The sequence below is a fragment of the Macrobrachium nipponense genome, chromosome 13 (assembly GCF_015104395.2).
Source record: "Macrobrachium nipponense isolate FS-2020 chromosome 13, ASM1510439v2, whole genome shotgun sequence".
NCBI classification, from domain to species: Eukaryota; Metazoa; Arthropoda; class Malacostraca; order Decapoda; family Palaemonidae; genus Macrobrachium; species Macrobrachium nipponense.
The window spans coordinates 76,988,893-77,008,560 of record NC_087206.1 but is presented as its reverse complement, the minus strand read 5'-3'; the positions used below and the strand labels follow the sequence as shown (position 1 = coordinate 77,008,560).

General features: G+C 38.8%; 1 protein-coding gene across 1 annotated transcript in view; it reads left to right on the top strand.

Moving 5' to 3' along the window:
- The window catches only part of LOC135225867 (RING finger protein 17-like), a 53,141-nt gene extending 33,684 nt beyond the window's left edge, over positions 1-19,457 (top strand). Inside the window, exons 9-17 of the mRNA XM_064265415.1 lie at positions 6,241-6,394; positions 7,981-8,132; positions 10,249-10,392; positions 11,098-11,214; positions 12,043-12,159; positions 12,619-12,886; positions 13,853-13,979; positions 16,863-17,037; positions 17,921-19,457. Coding sequence (XP_064121485.1) covers positions 6,241-6,394; positions 7,981-8,132; positions 10,249-10,392; positions 11,098-11,214; positions 12,043-12,159; positions 12,619-12,886; positions 13,853-13,979; positions 16,863-17,037; positions 17,921-18,022 — 1,356 coding nt within the window. The 3' untranslated portion in view covers positions 18,023-19,457. The remainder of the gene's footprint in view (positions 1-6,240; positions 6,395-7,980; positions 8,133-10,248; positions 10,393-11,097; positions 11,215-12,042; positions 12,160-12,618; positions 12,887-13,852; positions 13,980-16,862; positions 17,038-17,920) is intronic.
- Positions 19,458-19,668: the final 211 nt, after the last annotated feature.

Below are 19,668 nucleotides of genomic sequence, written 5' to 3'. Positions count from 1 at the left end.
CTGACTTTTCACAGAATTTTGGTATTGTACTTGGAAACGTTAGCATGGCATTCGCTTTGGATTGTTCATTGGATATGTCAGACACTGATAGTATGTTTAGAGTTTGTGTGAAAGAGGGGTGCAAGGTAAGGTTGCCGAAAGCTTCGGTCAACCCTCACACTATTTGCAAGAAATGTAGAGAGAATGTGTTTACTTGGGAGAGTAGGTGTGTTGAGTGTGAGAATTTGACAGAGAAGGAGTGGAAGATATTTATGAAATATGTTGAAAGGTTAGAGAAAGATCGTGTGAGGAGATCTGTTTCTCGTAGTGAGAGGTCTAATACTTCTAGTAAAAGGAGTGAATGTGTTTCCTCTCCAGCTCCTTCTAATGTAGAGATGGTAGAACCTTCTCCCCAGGTATCTCCTACGCCCGCTGCTGTATCGGAGGAGGCGAACGATACTCAGATTGTTAAAGTGTTCGCTGCCCTTGCTTCCATGGGTGACCAGATACAGCGCCTTACAGATAAAGTCAGTGCTTTTGATGTGAGTGAAAGTGTAGTGGAGGGGGCGTCTGATCGTCTCTCTCGTGCTCCTAGACCTAGACCTCTGTCAAGCTCCCAGACCCTAGGGAGAAGGCATGTCGACAGTCGAAGGGAGGCGAGAGAGGTTTTGTCAAGGTCTGGCGTCCCTTCGAACTGTCCTGTTGTAAGATCCCAGACTGTTGCAGTTCGCCACAGGAAAGGCGTAACTGGGAAGTGTGCGTCCTCGGATGGTTCGACATCAGAGCGGGAACGTCGGTATTCGGTAGTGTCTCGCCCCCTCAAGAGGACTTTCAGGACATCGACCGCTCAGGATAAACGTTCTCAAGATCGAGAGGCTTGGAGTAGTCCGGAGGTTTTGTCCTCCTCGGAAGACGGGGACGCAGTTCCGATCAAGAGGAAGAAGATTGTTCGTTGTAAAGAGGACTCAGTACGGCCGTTACATTCCTGGATTTCGGCAAGAGACTCTCCTCCGTCCTCTTGCTTGTCTTCCCCTCTTCTCTCTCCTTCGGGTAGAGTTCAAGATCGCTCTCCTTTATGTCACAGTCCTTCTCGTCATCCTCCTCCTTTGCCTTCTGCCCGTCGGGAAGATAGTACTAAGGACTTCTTAAGAGAAATGCAGTCTAAGCTAGCAGTTCTCGTTAATTCATGGGATGCGCCTTTGCAAGGGTCTTCGAGGCGTAAGGACAATTTCCTTCCCGTGAAGTCTTCCAAGAAGACTGAAGACAAGTATCCGCTGACCGAGGATACAGGACGCACTGGCTCTACAAGGACGGACGATCGGGTAGTGTTTCAGGACGCAGGAAGAAGAAGATGGTTTCTGTAGAAGCAGGACGCAAACGTCAGGACGTGGAGCCGCTTGTTGTGGACGCAGGACGCAGGCGGCAGGAAGCGGATGTATCTACGATGGACACAGGACGCCGATACTTCGTTGGTTGCAGGACGCAGGCGGCAGGACGTTAATCTGTCTGCAAAGCGTCAGAACAATAGTGATTTACAGGACATTTCTTCAGCAGAAGAAGAATTGGACTTTGTTGAGGAGAAGAATGTAGAACCTTCTTCGGATTACAAGGTCCTCACTTCCTGTCTCCTTTCAATTTTTGAAGGGGAATTCCAACCTACGGCGCCTTTATCTCCCCTGTCGCAGTTTTCTAAGACTAAGACTCTAAAGAAGTCCTCATTCCTTAAGATGACTCTTTCGATTTCGGCAGAGAAGGCTCTTCAACGAGTGAATAACTGGCTGAAGGAGAAGAAGGAAGCGGGGAAATCTTTTGCTTTTCCCCCAGCCAAGTTAGCATCGAAGTCGGGAGTATGGTACGCTACTGGAGAAAGTCTTGGCCTGGGAGTACCTGCCTCCTCCCAGGGGGATTTCTCCAGTATAGTGGACAGCTCGCGCAGACAGGCGTTGCAGTCTGCCAAGATCTGGTGGACTTCTTCCGAATTTGATCACCTTTTTAAAGGAATTTTTAGGACTGTCGAGGTCTTCAATTTTCTCGATTGGTCTTTGGGAGCATTGGCGAACACTTAAGAAGATGAGAATTCTCAGGATACAGAAGTGGCTAAGAGTATTATGTCCTGCATGGACAAGGCTCTGAGAGATGGAGTGAATGAACTGGCATCATTATTCGCAGCAGGAGTACTGAAGAAGAGGTCACTTTTGTGCTCTTTTGCTTCGAAAGGAGTTTCCAACTCTCAGAAATCGGAGTTGATGTTCTCTCCCCTTTCGAACCAGCTGTTCCCTTCCGAGGTTATTAGGGATATAGCTCTGGCTCTATTTCAGAAGGCCACTCAAGATCTTCTCTCTTCTTCAGTAAGGAAGTTTTTACCGTCCAAGTTGGTTAAGAAGACTCCAAAGGAATCAAGGCCTTCTCAACAGCCCTTTCGAGGCAGAATTTTCGCTCGACCCGCTTTTAGAGGCAAGAGAGTACCCGCTAAAAGAGGAGCCAAGACCACCTCTAATCAATGAGAACTCAGTCCTCCAGACAGCAGTAGGAGCCAGACTTCAAGAATTTTGAGAAGTTTGGCAAAACATGAATGCAGATCCCTGGGCCATCAAGGTAGCTCGGGAAGGTTACAAAATTCCCTTCTTAAAGAAACCTCCTCTCGCAACATCTCCGAGAGCCCTAGGGGCAAATTACAACGATTTAGTGAAGGAAAAGGCACTGTGGGATCAAGTCTCTTCCATGCTAGAGAAAGGAGCTATAGAACCTGTTCTGGATCATGAATCTCCGGGATTTTACAATCGGCTGTTCCTGGTTGCAAAATCCTCGGGAGGTTGGAGACCAGTACTGGACGTAAGTCAACTAAATGTTTTCGTGGAGAAGACCAAATTCACCATGGAGACGAACGAGTCAGTACTGGCAGCGGTACGTCCAGGGGACTGACTGGTGACCCTGAATCTACAAGACGCGTACTTTCATATTCCGATTAATCCAGGAAGCAAGAAATATCTAAGGTTTGTGATTCAGAACAGGGTCTTTCAATTCAAGGCCCTGTGCTTCGGCCTTTGCACAGCCCCCCAAGTGTTCACGAGGATGATGTCCAATGTAGCAAGATGGTTACACTTACTAGGGATCAGAGTTTCTTTTTACTTGGACGACTGGCTGATAAGATCCCAATCGAGAAGTCAATGTCTGGAGGACCTGAAACAAACGTTGGATTTAGCAAAAGAATTGGGTCTTTTGGTGAACCTAGGAAAGTCTCAGCTGACTTCCAAGCAACAGATAGTTTATTTGGGGATTCAGATATCGTCAGCGACTTTTCGGGTTTTTCCATCCCCTGAAAGGCAAGCCCTATGCATTCGGAAGGTGCAGGACTTTCTAGAGAAAGACCGATGCTCGGCAAGAGAGTGGATGAGTTTACTGGGGGCACACTCTTCGCTAGAGAGGTTCATTTCTCTAGGAAGACTGCACATGAGACCTCTACAGTTTTTCCTGAAAGAAGCATGGCCAAGAAAATCGCAACCGGATTCCTTCCAGTTTCTAATTCCTTCCAAGGTGAAGGAGGAATTAAGTTGGTAACTCCAGGCAGGTTAGCAGAAGGGATGTCGCTCCAACAGAAGAACCCAGACCTCATCTTGTTCTCCGACACGTCAGACGCAGGTTGGGGAGCAACATTAGGCCCTCAAGAGGTTTCGGGGCTTTGGAACGAGGAAGAAGCAAGTTGGCACATAAACAGGAAGGAGCTGATGGCGATTTTCTTGGCCTGCAGATCAACTCGGACAACACCACGGCTCTGGCATACATCCGCAAACAAGGAGGGACTCATTCTTTTCCCCTCTACATGCTGGCGAAGGAAGTTCTACTTTGGGCAGAAGAGGAAAACGTTTTTCTGCTCACCAGGTTCATCCAGGGGGAGAAGAATGTCAGAGCGGACCTGTTGAGCAGGAAAGGACAACTTCTTCCGACAGAGTGGACGTTGCACCTAGAGGTATGTCAAAGCCTGTGGAAATTGTGGGGCCATCCGGTAGTGGATGTTTTTGCGACAGCCAAAACAAAAAGACTACCAACCTATTGCTCTCCAGTTCCAGATCAGGAAGCAGTGGCAGTGGATGCCTTCCTGATGGATTGGACAAACCTAGACGTGTACGCTTTTCCTCCATTCAAGGTATTGGGGAAAGTTATGAAAAAGTTCAGAGAGAGCCAAGGGACGAGGATGACCCTAATAGCTCTGTTTTGGCCGGCCCAAAGTTGGTTCACAGAGGTACTGGAATGGACAGTGGATACACCAAGAACTCTTCCTCTAAGAGTAGATTTACTCAGACAACCCCACTTCGACAGGTTTCACAAGAATACCCTCGCTCTGGGTCTGACTGCGTTCAGACTATCGAAAGTCTTGTCAGAGCGAGGGGATATTCTAGAGAGGTGGCCAGTGCAGTGGCTAGAGCCAGAAGAACCTCCACAATCACAGTATATCAGTCAAAGTGGGAGAATTTCCGGAAGTGGTGTAAGAAGAGGAAGGTGTCTTCATCCAGTACCTCTGTGACCCAAATCGCAGACTTCCTCCTATACTTAAGGAAGGAGTTAGGATTGTCGATTTCTACAATCAAAGGTTATAAAAGTATGTTGACCTCTGTGTTCAGACACAGAGGTTTGGATATCTCTAATAATTTGGACCTTAGAGATCTGGTTAGATCATTTGGTACCAAGAAGCAGCCCCAATGCAGGCCACCTGCTTGGAATCTGGATGTCGCCTTGAGGCATCTAACCTCTAGTAAATTCGAACCCTTAGATAAAGCCTCTCTGAGAGATGTCTCAAAGAAAGCTATCTTTTTAGTCGCCTTGGCAACGGCTAAAAGAGCTAGTGAGCTTCAGGCCATATCAAAGACAGTGGAATGGAGACATGGTAACGCAGTGTGTTCGTTCCAGGAAGGTTTTTTGGCCAAGAATGAGAACCCTGCTAATCCTTGGCCAAGATCCTTTGATGTCTTGGGTCTTTCTGATTTAGTGGGACATGAGCAAGAAAGAGTTCTCTGCCCAGTGAGAGCTTTACGTTATTATATTGAAAGAACAAGAGATATCAGAGGGAATTCTGATTCTCTTTGGTGTTCAGTCAAAGACCCCGGTAGGCCCATGACAAAGAATGCTCTAGCTTTCTTTATGAGAGAGTTGATTAGAGAAGCTCATATGCTGTGTCAAGAACAGAGCTTCGGAATTTTGAAAGTGAAGGCTCATGAAGTCAGGGCAGTTGCGACTTCATTGGCATTTAAGAAGAATTTAGCCCTCAAAGAGATTATTGAATCTACATTTTGGAGAACTAATTCAATATTTGCGTCTCATTATCTTAGAGATATTCAGACAACCTTTGATAATTGTCAGACGCTAGGTCCATACATGTCCTCTGGTACAGTATTGGGCAAAGGAGTTACCACCCCATAACCTTCTTTTAAGCTAAGTAATTTCATCAGGTGATGGTGTTTGTTGTTTGTTGGTCGTCTGAGAAAAGTGTCGTTACTTTTGTCAGTTTTTTTAGTAATTTCTTTGTGTGGTGTGTGTGTAGTTCAGGTGAATGATCTATTACTAGCTTAAATGCCGTGGCATAAGAGGGCTTTAGGGTTCTGTCAACACATTGGTCACGCCCAGTTGTCAGTCCCAGTTTTTAGCTTCTTCAACATACAGGACACTTCCTTGTTGAGAGCTCCTAAGGTTTAAGCAGGCTTAGAGGCAGGACCTATGAAGTCAGCTACCTTAGCAGGTAAGGAACCTAGAGTAAAGTAATAATTTTGTTTATTTGTACTCTAATAATGTTGCTGTCTTTGACCCACCTCCAAATGTGTCAATCAGCTATATATATACCTGCCAGGTAAGTGTCATACATTAAAATGAAGTTTTTATGATAAAACAAAGTTTAATGTATACTTACCTGGCAGGTATATATAATTTAATGCCCACCCTCCTCCCCTCTGGAGACAGGGTTCAGAGAAAATCTGGCTTAAGTGGGAATGGTTCCTGGCACTAGCGCCACGGTAACGGGGTGGTGGTTGCCTGAACTACTAATAGGTTACTAGCGTTTGCCGCGAGATTTGAAAATTTCTGCCAGGTGGAACAGAGAATATAGCTATATATATACCTGCCAGGTAAGTATACATTAAACTTTGTTTTATCATAAAAACTTCATTTTGTTTGGAAATTAAATCATCATCATGTCTGTTACTGCTTGAATAACTGTATCACCAACGTATATGCTTTTGATAGTATTTTGACCAAATGATTCATTGATTATAGGAGTGTGATCAATCCATGTCAAGTTATGATGAAGTGAATGTAAGCAAATATTTTTCTGGTTGGATCCCCTGTGAGCTTCCAGTATCTTCAGTGTTTGTTGCTTATCCATCATATGTCGATGACCGTGGAATTATTTATCTGCAGCCTTTGAAAAGTGAGTTAAAAGTATTTTTTTTATGTCAGTTATCAAAATGCCTTTTGCTAGGCCAGCTGAATACTCTTCATGTAGGTGGGTAATGCTGTCAGTGGACTTCATTTGGTGAACTGTAATCATGACTTAATTCTTTGCAGTGTCCCTTCAGCCCCCAGCTGCAACCCCTTTCATTCTTATTACTGTGCTTTCATTCATATTCGCTTTCTTCCATTTTGCTATCCCCTCCCCTAACAGTTGTTTCATATTGCAACTGCAAGGATTTTCTTCTTGTTACTCCATTCAAATCTTTCTACTCTCAATTTCCCTTTCAGCCTTGAATGACCTCATAAGTCTCAGTGCTTGGCCTTTTGCCTAAATTCTATATTTTGTTCCATTCATTAACAGGATTTCTGTCATCGTATTCCAATATGTATATTGGTTAGGCAGATGATATTCTTTACGCATCCATCCTATCCTGATTTTGGTTATTGCTGAATCTTTTTAACAAAGGTTTAGCTGCAATTAGAGATCGTTGCATATGAAACTCGAGTATGATTGAATCAGTGCATACTGTAAACTTGTAAAGTGTATTTTTGTCTCTTGAAAAATGCATTCCCCAAGGAATTATTCCTTGAAAAGGCTTTTTATTATGAAGATATGCCAATAATATATAAGATATGCATTTTATTATGAATATATGGCAATAATATATAAGGTAAAAATGGTTTTATTACATATACGCTTTGTCGCCGATCATAAACAACAATACGATAATCTATGACAATTATCGTTTGTATGACTGCAGCGTTCAGAGAAGATGATTATGTTATACCAAAACAATAATGAAGTTCGAATTGAAAATTAATGTTTTCCTAAATGTTATTACTACTGTAATTTCGCTACTACTATTAACATTTCTAAGATTAAGAATGACAAAGGTCACTGTGAAGTGTAACTCAATGTTTACATTTCTGCTGGCCACTCAACTACAATTTGATGTGGAATTATTCCATGAATAGGCTATATATTATCAAGATATGCCAATAATATATACGGTAAGAATGGTTCTATTACCTTTATTGTCAGTTAATATCAATGTGAATCTGTTCATGCATTTGCTGGTTATCGGAACCGGACAAGGCTTAGCCTACCACGACAAGCCTGCGATGCTGCCATTCATACCAGATATAGTAGACTGAGAAGTGGTCCAAGGAAAAGCCAGTGATTAACTGAATCCGTGATTGCTGATCCGCGACTAAGCGAGGCCCCACTGTATATGAAATCTAACAGTCTTGTCTTTTATTCAGTTTTATAAAAGTTCTATTCCTGTTGTATAAAATTATGGAATGATCTTCCTAATTCTGTTGTTGAATAATTGGAACCTCAGAAGTTCAGATTTGGTGTAAATTCTCTTTTGTTGATCAAGTTGGTATGAGTTTCACTTCACAGGTTTTGCTCTGCTCTCTTAGTGTTTTCCATAATTGGCTTCCCTTCCATATCAGATTTCAATAATAATAATAATAATAAATTATATTAATTAAAATAATGTAATTTTTATTAACAAAAGTCAAAAACCCACAAAACGTAACCTACCCTTCTGTTTGCAGATATGGAAACATTGCAAACAATGAGTGAGGGCTTCTCTATACTGGTTGCTAATTCCCTCCCATCTGATGATGATTTGTGCTGGAGTATTGGTGATCCTGTCATTGCTAAATTTTTCATAGATAACAAGTGGCATCGAGCTACTGTTCTTAAAGTAAGTGATATAAGTGTTGGTTGTCTGTTAAATTTATTTTGATTAAGTTCATTCATTGACTCCATAAAAGAATTGTAAAACTTTTACTTGAAATGAATGAACCACTGAAGTATAGAGAGAGGTGTGTGTAACTATATTACAGTATGTATAGTCATTACAGGTATTTTTTATAAACAAATGTAAATTAAATGTTATTGACCCCCTTTTCTAAAGGGTTTTGATGTGGAAAAGGCTAATTGGAGAGGTTGCGGTGGTAGTGTATTTCACTCGCCCCAGATCCATACTGACACCTTTTAAGAAAGGTGAGCGAGTCAGAATATTCTGACATGTCCAATTTAGCAGTTCTCTGGTATTATAGCAATATTTTACCTTAGAAATAGCGCTAAAGGAACGTATTTCACTGGGCGACATGGCTTCCTCGTCCAGAAATAGATTTTTCCTACGTCAAAATCCCTTTATCTGTAGATATCCTGCTTTTATTAAAAATTTCTTAGTGTTGCATGAGTCTTGAAATAGAGAAACAAATCCATTTATGGGTGTAAATATATTAGAATTAAATAAATTATGTGTCTGCATCAAAGACCCCTCAGAGTATCCATTTTTTTTATTTTATTTATAGTACAGTAATACTTTGGGTTACGAACCGATTAGTATACGAATTTTTTAACTTACGAAGTGATGCCCTCATTCTGGAATACGAATGCGCGAATTTCCATCATGGGAGGCCGCCTGCTTTGTTTACATCGGACATCGGATGAGCGTGGGATCTGCGAACGCGTTTTTTTTCGGCCAAAACTTAACGCCTGCTTTGTTTACATCGGACATCGGATGAGCGTGGGATCTGCAAACGCATTTTTTTCGGCCAAAACTTAACGAGGGTCACATGACTTCCTCCCACGCATCCCTTGACCTTTTTAAACCATAACTCTTTCACTATCTCGCTGGCGGTAAGATTGAACGCATCTGTCCGTGATACACTCTCAAATTTGCTTTGTGATTTGCGCACGTGTTGTTTTTCCGTGATAGTGCTTATACATTACTATTACCCAAATACTAAAGACAATGGCTCCCAAGATGACGAAGGCAAGCAGCAAGAAGGAAAGCATAAGAAAGAAGGAGATGATTACAGTCGGAATTAAGAAGAAAATTATCCAAATGCATGATAAACGCGAGTGCGTGAAAGACATTGCAGCATTCTTCAAGCGGTCGCAATCAACGATCTGCACTATTTTGAAAAAAAAGGAAGAAATTAAAGCCAGTAAAGCATCAAAAGGTGTCACAGTATTGACGAAACAATGGCCTTATATTCTCGACGATGTAGAAAATTTGCTCATGGTTTGGATAAACGAGAAGCAGCTGGCAGGAGATTCCGTAAGTGAGAGCATCATTTGCGAAAAGGCTCATAAGAGTGCAACAAATTTGTTTATCGATAATGGGGTGGGTCATTTCTATAAAATTTTAAAGAACAGGCAAAAGCAAGCCTCCATAGAAAAATATTTTTTCAAAATTGTGAAAGACGACACAGTGTCGCGTAAGTGTAAAATTAGTGATCGTAGTGAACGGTGCTCTCTAGAGAAAGAACCAGAAAGTCTTCCAGAAGTGTTCACGGAGGGAGATTTCCCCCCCAAGCCCTAACCCTCTCCTCCTCACCCTTCCCCTCCTCCCGTCTCCGTCAAGCCAGCAGCCACACTCGCCCAAGGTAAAGTTCAGGTTTTACTGTGCATGCATATTAAATCTAGTGTTTATATTTAATTTCATTCTTCAATTTTATAATTTTATGTAATTCCTACACAAATTTTCAACCTTAGTGAACAAAAATAAATGGAAAAATATGAATTGAAATGGTCATTCATGGTCGGGTGGAACGCATTATTTGCTTTTTATAACATTCTTATGGGAAAATCCATTTAGGTTACGAATTTTTTAGGTTACGAAGCAGGTTCTGGAACGGATTAAATTCGTAACCCAAGGTATTACTGTATATTTTTTGGTTGCCTTTTAAAGATATCAATAAACCGTAATTTGAATAAAGTGACCGATGGAATCAGATATTTAAAACCTGGGGTGGTTATTTGAATACCAATTTAGTTTTACTTTTTTCTTCTTTTTTCCCTAGCTATTAGAGAAAGGAAACGTGTTAGTTCAGTTTGTGGATTACGGTAACACAGATGTAGTGATGCTCTCAGATTTGAGAAGAAATATAGTGTACGACCAAGTACCAATTCAGTGTTGCAAAGCAGTTCTCTATCAAACAGAACCCGTAAGTTGAGTTTTATTTTTATATTTGTAGCTGCGATCTTCATTTGGCCTGTTTTACCCCAAATTTAGAATACTTTTGTTATGAGTATATAGTTTCAGTGCAATAACCATTTATTTAATTGCCAGTGTGTTAGACTAAATCAAAATATCTTCATGCAGATAAGTGACTTTTTTTTTCAAAAGAAACCATTTTAGATATATCAAGTGCAACAATATCACATTCTGTCATCATTCCCTATTATGTGAAAGTACTTGGAAACATATAAGAATTACAGTTTGTTACTTCTCATACTTTTTAGCAAGTGGATAATCTTTGCTCCATTCAGAATATTTTCTGACACTTAAGGTTTGTTTGTTTTTAGGAAAATTAGATCTTCAGGTGTTAGGGAAAATGCTGAAAGATGTGAACGTAAGTGATAGTATACATCTCCTCATTTTGGCATTTTGCGTGACATAAGACATCAGTTGTCAGTGCGTACTTTTTTTTTCTTTTCTATGCAAATTATTTTTTAAAGCTTATTGAAATAAAAATATCTTGAAAGAGTTACACATTGAAGTGTGAATGCTAAGTGGTTTGTTAGAAGGTAGAAGTACATTTTTGTGACTTGTACTAATCATATGTTAAGTAATAATGGTAATAATTAATATATTTTGGTGACATTTGCATAATCTTTTTTTTGTATTGTTAATATGGAATAATTTTCAGAGAAATATGCAAGGTTTCTGGCAGACAGAAGTGTTAGATTTTATTCACAAATCAATAGTCGAGAAAGAATGCCTTGTCACAGTTATGGAAACACCTACACCCGGAAAACCATTACAGGTAAGTTCTGAAGAAGATTATCAGTGTAAATATTTCATGTAGTACTATATTGAATTATTTTTTTTTTTTTTTTTACAGTTTTTAAGCCTTAAAATATGGGACTTGTGTTTCACTTGAGTGACCATTTTCCAAGTGTTGTTAAGGTAGATTATGTCATCTCTGCCCCAGGGAACTCTTCAAAATTTGAAAATTATTATGAATGTAGATACACACCCACATATATTCTCCCTAATACTATTTTCCTTGCATTTTTATGCATTTTATCTATGTTAATTTATTTGTTTCCCTTATTTAATAAGTAGGGTCTCTTCTTTCTGTAATTCCTTTTACCTCATCTTACTTTTTCCTAATAACTCCATATTCTTTGGAAGTTTAATTTCAGATCAATGCCCCCATTAATGGGCTTGCTCCATATGAATTAGTTTTGATACATAACCCATATCAGAAGTTGGAAATGTACGAAAACCAAAACAATAATTCCCATAAGGAATTATGTAAATACAATGAATGCATTCCAGACCCCCAAAAATATTAACAAAAACTACATTTTTTAGGGAATAAATGAACCATTAACATCACTCTTACCTTTATGGAAGGCTTTTGTTAGTGTATGGAAGACATGAGAAGGGGAGCAGGAGGCAGAGAGGTTATTGTTTGCAAGGGGAATCCCCTTCCAGAAGGATTTCAGGCATCAACAACCTTTCTGGGGTTACTTCTCTTTGTTTTTTACTGGCACTATCTGGGGTTACCTCCCCTCTTTGGTTTCTACTGGCACTAGGACCAGCTCAAGAGTCACTTGTAATCAACTGTGAATTCTATATTTAACAGGTCCGTCTCTTGGTGAAAGAACACAACCTGGATGTGATATCATTATTAGTGAACAAGATGAAAGTATGTAAAATAGTTAAGCCCATGCTAAGTTTGGAGGAAGATTCCTGTGATGTAGTAAGTCTATTGTATTTTATTGAAATTAACTTGAATTGCTTCAGAAAATTGTATTCCTCTTAATTGCAATTGTTTTGTCTCCTATTTTGGCCATGAGGAGACCACATATTCAGAGTGGAAGAGGGCTGCTACCCATAAATAAGTTTCCCCATTAAGTTTGTATTCTTAGTATTGATAATTAGTTGTGCACAGGCATGTTTGTTGTCCACATAGACGCACAGTAGAGGTAAATAATGTAAAGCTGATGCAACACCTAGATTAAGAACAGAAATTATGAAAAAAATTCTATATTCAGTGAATAAACAGTTTAGTTCATAGAGTAAGGAATAAAAGCTGTTCAGTAATATAAATGGTTAAAGGTAACTTGAGATGTGTGGAATGGGTAGAGGCTTGAGTTTTTATTTTCAGACAGCATGAAAATGAAAAATCAAAAGATTTTACTTTTTTTATCTTTTACAGGTAGTTGAAGATGAAGCAAGTCAAATGGATTTTCCTTCAGTAAATTTACCATCTCTAAGTCTACCCAATAATCCCTTTGAGAAATTTAGAGTAAAGGTCACAGCAATTAAAGATCCAGCTTCTGTTTATATTTCTCCAGTACTATTTTCTGAGGGTACATCAGGGTATGAATGCCTCCTGGAATCATCAGTTGCTGCTTATCAAAGTTTCTTTTTTTTAGTTAATAGTGATCCCTCATCATATGCAAGTGTGAAAGACCCACAGATAGGTATGTAGTGTTTAAATGTGAATCTAATCTTTTATTGTTTTATTAGGATTAACTGTGATGCTGATAGAAAAATATTTAATGATTATCAAACATCTGTTATTGCTTGGTAATCCTATAATCTGGATGGCTCAGTCTTGTCCCTCACATCCATGGAACAAGGAAAGAGACCTATTAGGTCTGTAAAAGATATTCATTAAAAATATACCTAGTTATCATTGATTGAACTTACTATTATGCTGTTGTGCTGTTTAGGTAGCATTCTAATCTGTGAATACACTGAGATTAATACATTATTGTATATACACTTCTCATTAAACTATTTATTGTAAAAAATTATACAGTGCAGGAGGATACAGAAATAATTTTTGAATGGTTTGGACTAGGGTTACATTACTTTCTAGCTTTTAAACAGTTGCATTGTGCATTTCACTCATGCTGACATAAACAAACTGACATTCCACTTTTTTCAATTTGGTTTGTTTTTATTATCACATTAGCACTCTGTACATCTTGTTATAAAAACATTTTTGAGAGGGAGAGCTAACAGACAAGTATACGTACGTATAGTATACACTTAGTGTATTGACATGTTTAGCCTTCTTGCCCTGCTTTGTGGATATTACATACATATAACATAAAAATTCTTTCATCTCAGTAAAAGAGAGAATTTTTTTATTATTATTTAATTTACACATAAAAGCTTGAAAACATAAATTACATAGAAAATTAAGCAAACAGTTTTGCAGGGTTTTTTTTCCAGGATTTGGAAACATTGCATTTTCGTTCACGAATCTGTGAAATACTTGCGTATGATAATTAGTTATGCTCCAATGAAAACTTCGCGCTATTGTGAATTCGCAGAACTTGAATCGCTTAAGATTGATGTATTGCTGTATTAATAGCCAGTTTCTTAGATTTGAGAATTGAGTAATTAACATATGGCACACCATTACTTTTGTTTTACAGGAGGAATATACCTAGGGATGTTTTCTACAGAGGAATGGTATCGAGTTCAGGTCATTGCAAAGACACAGAGCCAGATTACTGCCATGTTTGTAGATACTGGAAACTTGGAAGATATCTTAGTTAAAAAGTAAGGCACCATATTGTAAAGATGATGTTCAGTATATTATTATTATTATTATTATTATTACTTAATTAATTAATGACTTGTAATTGATGTGATCATAATTACAAGTCATTTGAAGGTGGAAAATTCCCATTATTATTATTATTATTATTATTATTATTATTATTATTATTATTATTATTATTATTATTATTATTATTATTATTATTATTATTTTATTCAAAGTAATGGCTACTTCAGCAGCGTTACACTTGTAGAGATTCTTCTCTATTTTCCGAATAGCGGCTTTTTCCGTGCTACTTAAACAGGCTAGTAGAGCGCCTATAGAGGTCATGATCAAATACAGTGTCAAAATCGGTGTGTATATTTGAATTTTACTGATAAACTATGATATCATAGTCATCAAAGTCATCTCTCTCTCTCTCTCTCTCTCTCTCTCTCTCTCTCTCTCTCTCTCTCTCTCTAAGCAAGTCTGGAGCTGCCAGACATCCTCTGGGTTAGGAAGCTGAGAGTGGACTGCTTTTGGTGTGGTGTCCATCCTCCTTATATTTGGGGGCATCAACAGGGGGTCTGCCCCATGCTGATCTACTATTGGCTGGTGGCGGTAAGTCTTCTTTTTCATTGGTGGCTTGAGCCAGGTCTCGAGCCTCTTTCTCCGAGTCTATTGTTGCAAAGCTGCAGGCTCTGCAGCCATCTAGACCTCCTAAGCTGTGCGGTAACGTTGTTGGATGTTGCAATACGCTGCGGGACGTCACGGCTAATATGATCATCGTTGCCAGCAGGAGTGTTTTGTTCAGGGGGCGTTGTTTTCCATGGAGTTGTCGTGGTCGGTGGTGTCATTGTTGGTGGCAGGTCTTCTCAAACTCGTGGGGAGGAGAAATTCTTCGTGTGTCGTATTCAGTGTTGGTTTTATTTGCTGGATGAGAAGCGCCTCCAGCAGGCATAACCGATGGGCATCAGGGGCCTTCCCGATGATCTTAGTGTTCTGGATGATCACATCCCAGGAGATGGCCTCTTGATGATTGGTACGGGTGTGGTTCTTAATAGCTCCCTCTTGGGCGTGGCAGGAGAGTCTCTTAGACAGGCACATGCTAGTCATACCAATGTAGGCGCCACTGCAACCGCGGATCGAGCATGTGTATTTGTATACCACATACGTCTGCTTCAGGGGATCTCGTATCTGCGGGGAGGAGTTATTTTTCATGATTAGGTCGCACATCCTCCGATTATGGTAATATATAATTAAGTCAATTTTCTTGGTGTCGTCGATCGGGATTACATTGTCGGAAATAATCTTCTTAACAGATTCCTCTTCTTCACGGTAATGCGAACTCATGAAGGCTTTACTATACAGCTTGATATTATCCTGGGAGCAAGGCTGCGGGCTCTCACTACTGTACCATTTCTCCAGGGCAGTACGGACTTCTCTACTTATAAATTTATTCAAATACCTGTTATTTACGAGTACTTGGGAGGCGCGGTCAAGTTCCTGATAAGTGTCCTGTCAGGTTGAGCAGTGAGATAGGGCTCTCCTGATGAAGGCCCTGACGGTCATGCTTTTGAATCTGGCGGGGCACTTACTGTCACTGTTGAGGCAAAGTCCAAGGTTGGTTTTCTTTGTGTAGACAAGTACGGAGGCCATCTTCCGTCTTACTCACATGGACGTCGAGAAAAGTGAGCCGATGGTCGATGCTGTATTGAACTGTGTAATTCAGCACGCTGCACTGCTGAAATGCCTGAAGGAGGGCTTCTACCTCATCCTCGGCGTTGACTTGAACAAAGGTGTCATTGATGCAATGTCCATATCTGCGGGGTTGCTGCATCCTGGTGAAGACTCGTTCCTCCACAGTGTCCATGTAAAAATTAGCAAAAAAGTTGCTGTTCGGAAAATAGAGAAGAACCTCTACAAGTGTAACGCTACTGAAGTAGCCATTACTTTTAATAAAGTATGCTTGAGAGTATGCTCTAAGTCTTCCTTAAGTTATTATATTATTATTATTATTATTATTATTATTATTATTATTATTATTATTCAGATGAATTCTGTTCATATGGAACAAGCCCACAGGGACCATTGGCTTGAAATTCAAGCTTCCACAGACTATGGTGTTCATTAGGAAGACATTTCATTTATTAAAAAGAAAAAATAAATGATTATGTACTGTAGTTAAGGTAACTACAAGCTTTTGTTACTGTATGTTTTTGATAAATGGCATGCCTTTACCTTCAGCTGTATTGAGAAACTTAACCCATTACCTGTTCAGTGTTGAGGCAGATGTGAAAAAGTGATTACAGTATCAAACCAAGATTAAAGAAAATAAGGGAGAAAGAGAAAATGTAAACCAGCAGTGTGACTGGAAATTACTAATTATGGGTCCAGCAACTGGAACAGAGTAGGAGGTATTTTATGAAGGTGGTCTATATCTCAGTCTCATTATGAAGTATAAAGTAACTAGGCAAATAGGTAGGAAATCTTTGGAACAGAAGAGTACGGTGTTATTAAAGATTGAAATAAGAATATATGTATCCAAACACAGTGGAATTTCCCGCTTTAAACAAGATGAGTTTTCAGGAGTTTTGGCTCAGAAACCCAACTTTTGATATAAAATAGAAATTTCATATTCATTTTTATACGAGAATTAGATTGAAGAGTTGAATAGTTTGTGTAAACTCTGTAGAGAGCATCAGGTAAGTTAAGATATATGGAGAATTCATCTTTTTTAGCAAATTTAATTTTCAACTGAGATGGTTGTCCTATTGCTGGTCATATGAAGTAATATTGTTAGTTACTCTAGAAAATATTTGGTTTATTTGTGCCTGAATAATACAGTGATTCTGAAACTAATTTTTGGCAGTATAACTATAAAAGTTCTTTTAACCTTACAGCTTGCGCGAATGTCCAGAAATTGGCTTAAATATTCCTGCTATGGCAGTTGGTGTTAAACTTCACCAAGTGGTTCCTCCTAATCAGAGTAGAAACATGTGGTCTGAAGAGGCCATGAGAGCAATGATAGATTGTCTTATGAACACTAATGAAAAAAGCTTTTTGACTTCAGTTAAGGTATGTTATTCAGAATATTGTGCTATTAGCAAAGTAAATATGTTCTTCCATTTCAGAAATACCAGACTTTTATTTAGCAAATTTTTCCAAGAACATTTATTTTAACATGAAGTTGAAGTCAGACTTGGGCATTTTAAATTGATTGATTTTTTTCATAAAGAGTACACTGTACCTCCCAAGTAGTAGAGTGTTGTTTATAGGCTTTCATGGACTTTTCAGTTAAGACATACCAATGAAAAGTAAAGTATCTTTTTTTTTTTCCTTGTGTAAAAGTTTCCTGCTTTGATTAATTAAATGCTTTGACAGTTATGAGATAAAAGGGAAAAGTTAGTATGTGTGCAAGAATGAAAAGGACAAAAGGTTACTGTGTCTGACATGAGTAAAAAGTGTGGAACTTGTGAAAGGTTAACACCTACATCAAAAGCAGTCAGGGTGGATTAGCTTACAAATGTGTTATTTCTATGATTGTTTGAGAAGTGTGGAAAGAGTAAGATGTATTAAGAGGTTGTATAGTCCAAGAAATCCTATAGGGGGATAGTGCCATCACTGCACCTCGCATAATTCATTGTAGGTTTTACTTAAGAAGATTCTTTCAGCCCCTAGCTGCAGCCCATTTCATTCCTTTTACTGTACCTTTGTTCATATTCTTTCTTCCATCATACTTTCCACCCTCTCCTAAAAATCGTTTCATAGTGCAACTGCAAGGTTTTCCTGCTGTTTCCCATTCATTGCTGAATGATCTCGTTGGTCTCAGAGCTTAGCCTTTGGCTTAAATTTTATATTCCTTTTCATTCCTAATAACATTTCAATTTAAAGAATAATCTATTTGTATATTTGCAAATAATTATATTCATAATTTTATTTTTTATTCTTGATATTTCAGAGTATGGAAAGTCCTCCACAAGTTGAGCTGTACCTTGAAGGCACTCAAAAATTAGCTTATGCTGATCTTATTGCCAGTGGCCTTGTGGCCATTCAGGTGTAGTGCAAAAACCTGCAATGATTTACTTGCATTTATTTTACATTTTCTGTACCTTTCTTATTTTGTGTAAGATGGGTCAAAAGCAGAAGTTTTCAGTTTGATTTTCTGTAAGCTGGTGATGATTTTATTTCCTATAGGATTAAGTCACATTTCAAACTGGAGAAATCGTGTCTTTATTTTATTTGTTTCAGTTTTTGTATTTTTCATCCATTCTAATAGATAATGTTTAGATAAACATTAAGCATTTACTTGGATTAAATGGAAAACTTGCCTTTGTAATTTTTCACTTCTGTTTTCATATATAAAGAATATAAAGAATTAATTGACCATTCCTGTCATGGGTCTGGAGTGGCAACCTCCTCTCATCTAGACAGGCAGTGCATGATAAGCAGTCTAAGGATCAGATGTTGGTGTTCTTGATCTTGGCCCTTCTTGTAATTTTTATGTTTCTTTTTTCCACTCCTGTGCTCCTAATGATTAGAAATGCATAAAAATTTTATCAGTTGTGAAGAGACTGGGATTGTCACATTATGGGGAAGGAGGAAGTCTATGACAGCCAAAGCAAATGAGATGCGAGTCTCTAAAAGCATGGTGTCATTGTGGTGCCAGCGTGCTAAGGAATCCGACTTAGAAAAAGCATTGCAATGTAAAAAAAACTATTTTTATGGAATATCCATCAGTGCCAGCAAAGATTTTGAAGGCAGAAAAAAACATGTTGCTTGGAAATGTCTCTGAAAGAACCGTACAATATCATCTACCGAAAGACCTTGGTCTCCCCTCTTGCTGTTGCAAAGAACCCTCCTTTCACACACCATGAGAAATAAGCAACAGAAATTTTTCAAAGTTTATTTGCACTGGACTATAAAGGATTGGAAACAAGTTGTATTTAGTGATGAGTGATGCTTTCACATCATTCATAATGCTAGCAAGAAGGTATGAAGGCCCTGAAGATTAAACCAGTTTGCGTATGGGGGCTAGTGATGGTTTATATTTCCTTCCACATAGTACGACTGTTAATGGAATGAGGTATGCTAACGCTTATAGAAGGAACTGGTTCCCTTAAGTCACTATTAGGTATGAGAGTCTTTATGCAAGATGGAGAGCCCCCTGCCATCAACCACTAGATGCTAATGAGTTCTTTAAGTAACATAATATTCAAAGGTTAGAATGGCCTGGCAATTCACCAGACCTAAATCCCATTGAAAATTGCTGGGCTTACATAAAACAGTGACTGAATTCCTCGGAAGGAGGGAAAACGTGTGCGCCAAAGTTGAAGGATGCTATTCAGAGGTTTTGGTTTGAAAAGTTTGTTGATCAATATTTCAAAAGCTTGGCTCATTCTATGTCAAAAAGAATAAGAGAAGTGCATACCTAACGATGGTGGACATATGCCAAAGTATTATTGAATAAAATTTAGGAGAGCAAAAACTTTTCTCTTTTATTTCCTAATTTTATTAACATTCTGATTTTTATTTATTCTGGTTTTTATTGTAAGAGAGCAAAAATTTTTCTCTTTTATTTCCTAATTTTATTAACAATATTCTGATGTTTATTTATTCTGATTTTTATTTCTGTTCAAAGTTTTTTTTTTCCTGTGACTGCAGTTTACTCCTTATATTTGCTACATACATATGCTTTGTCCATGTTAG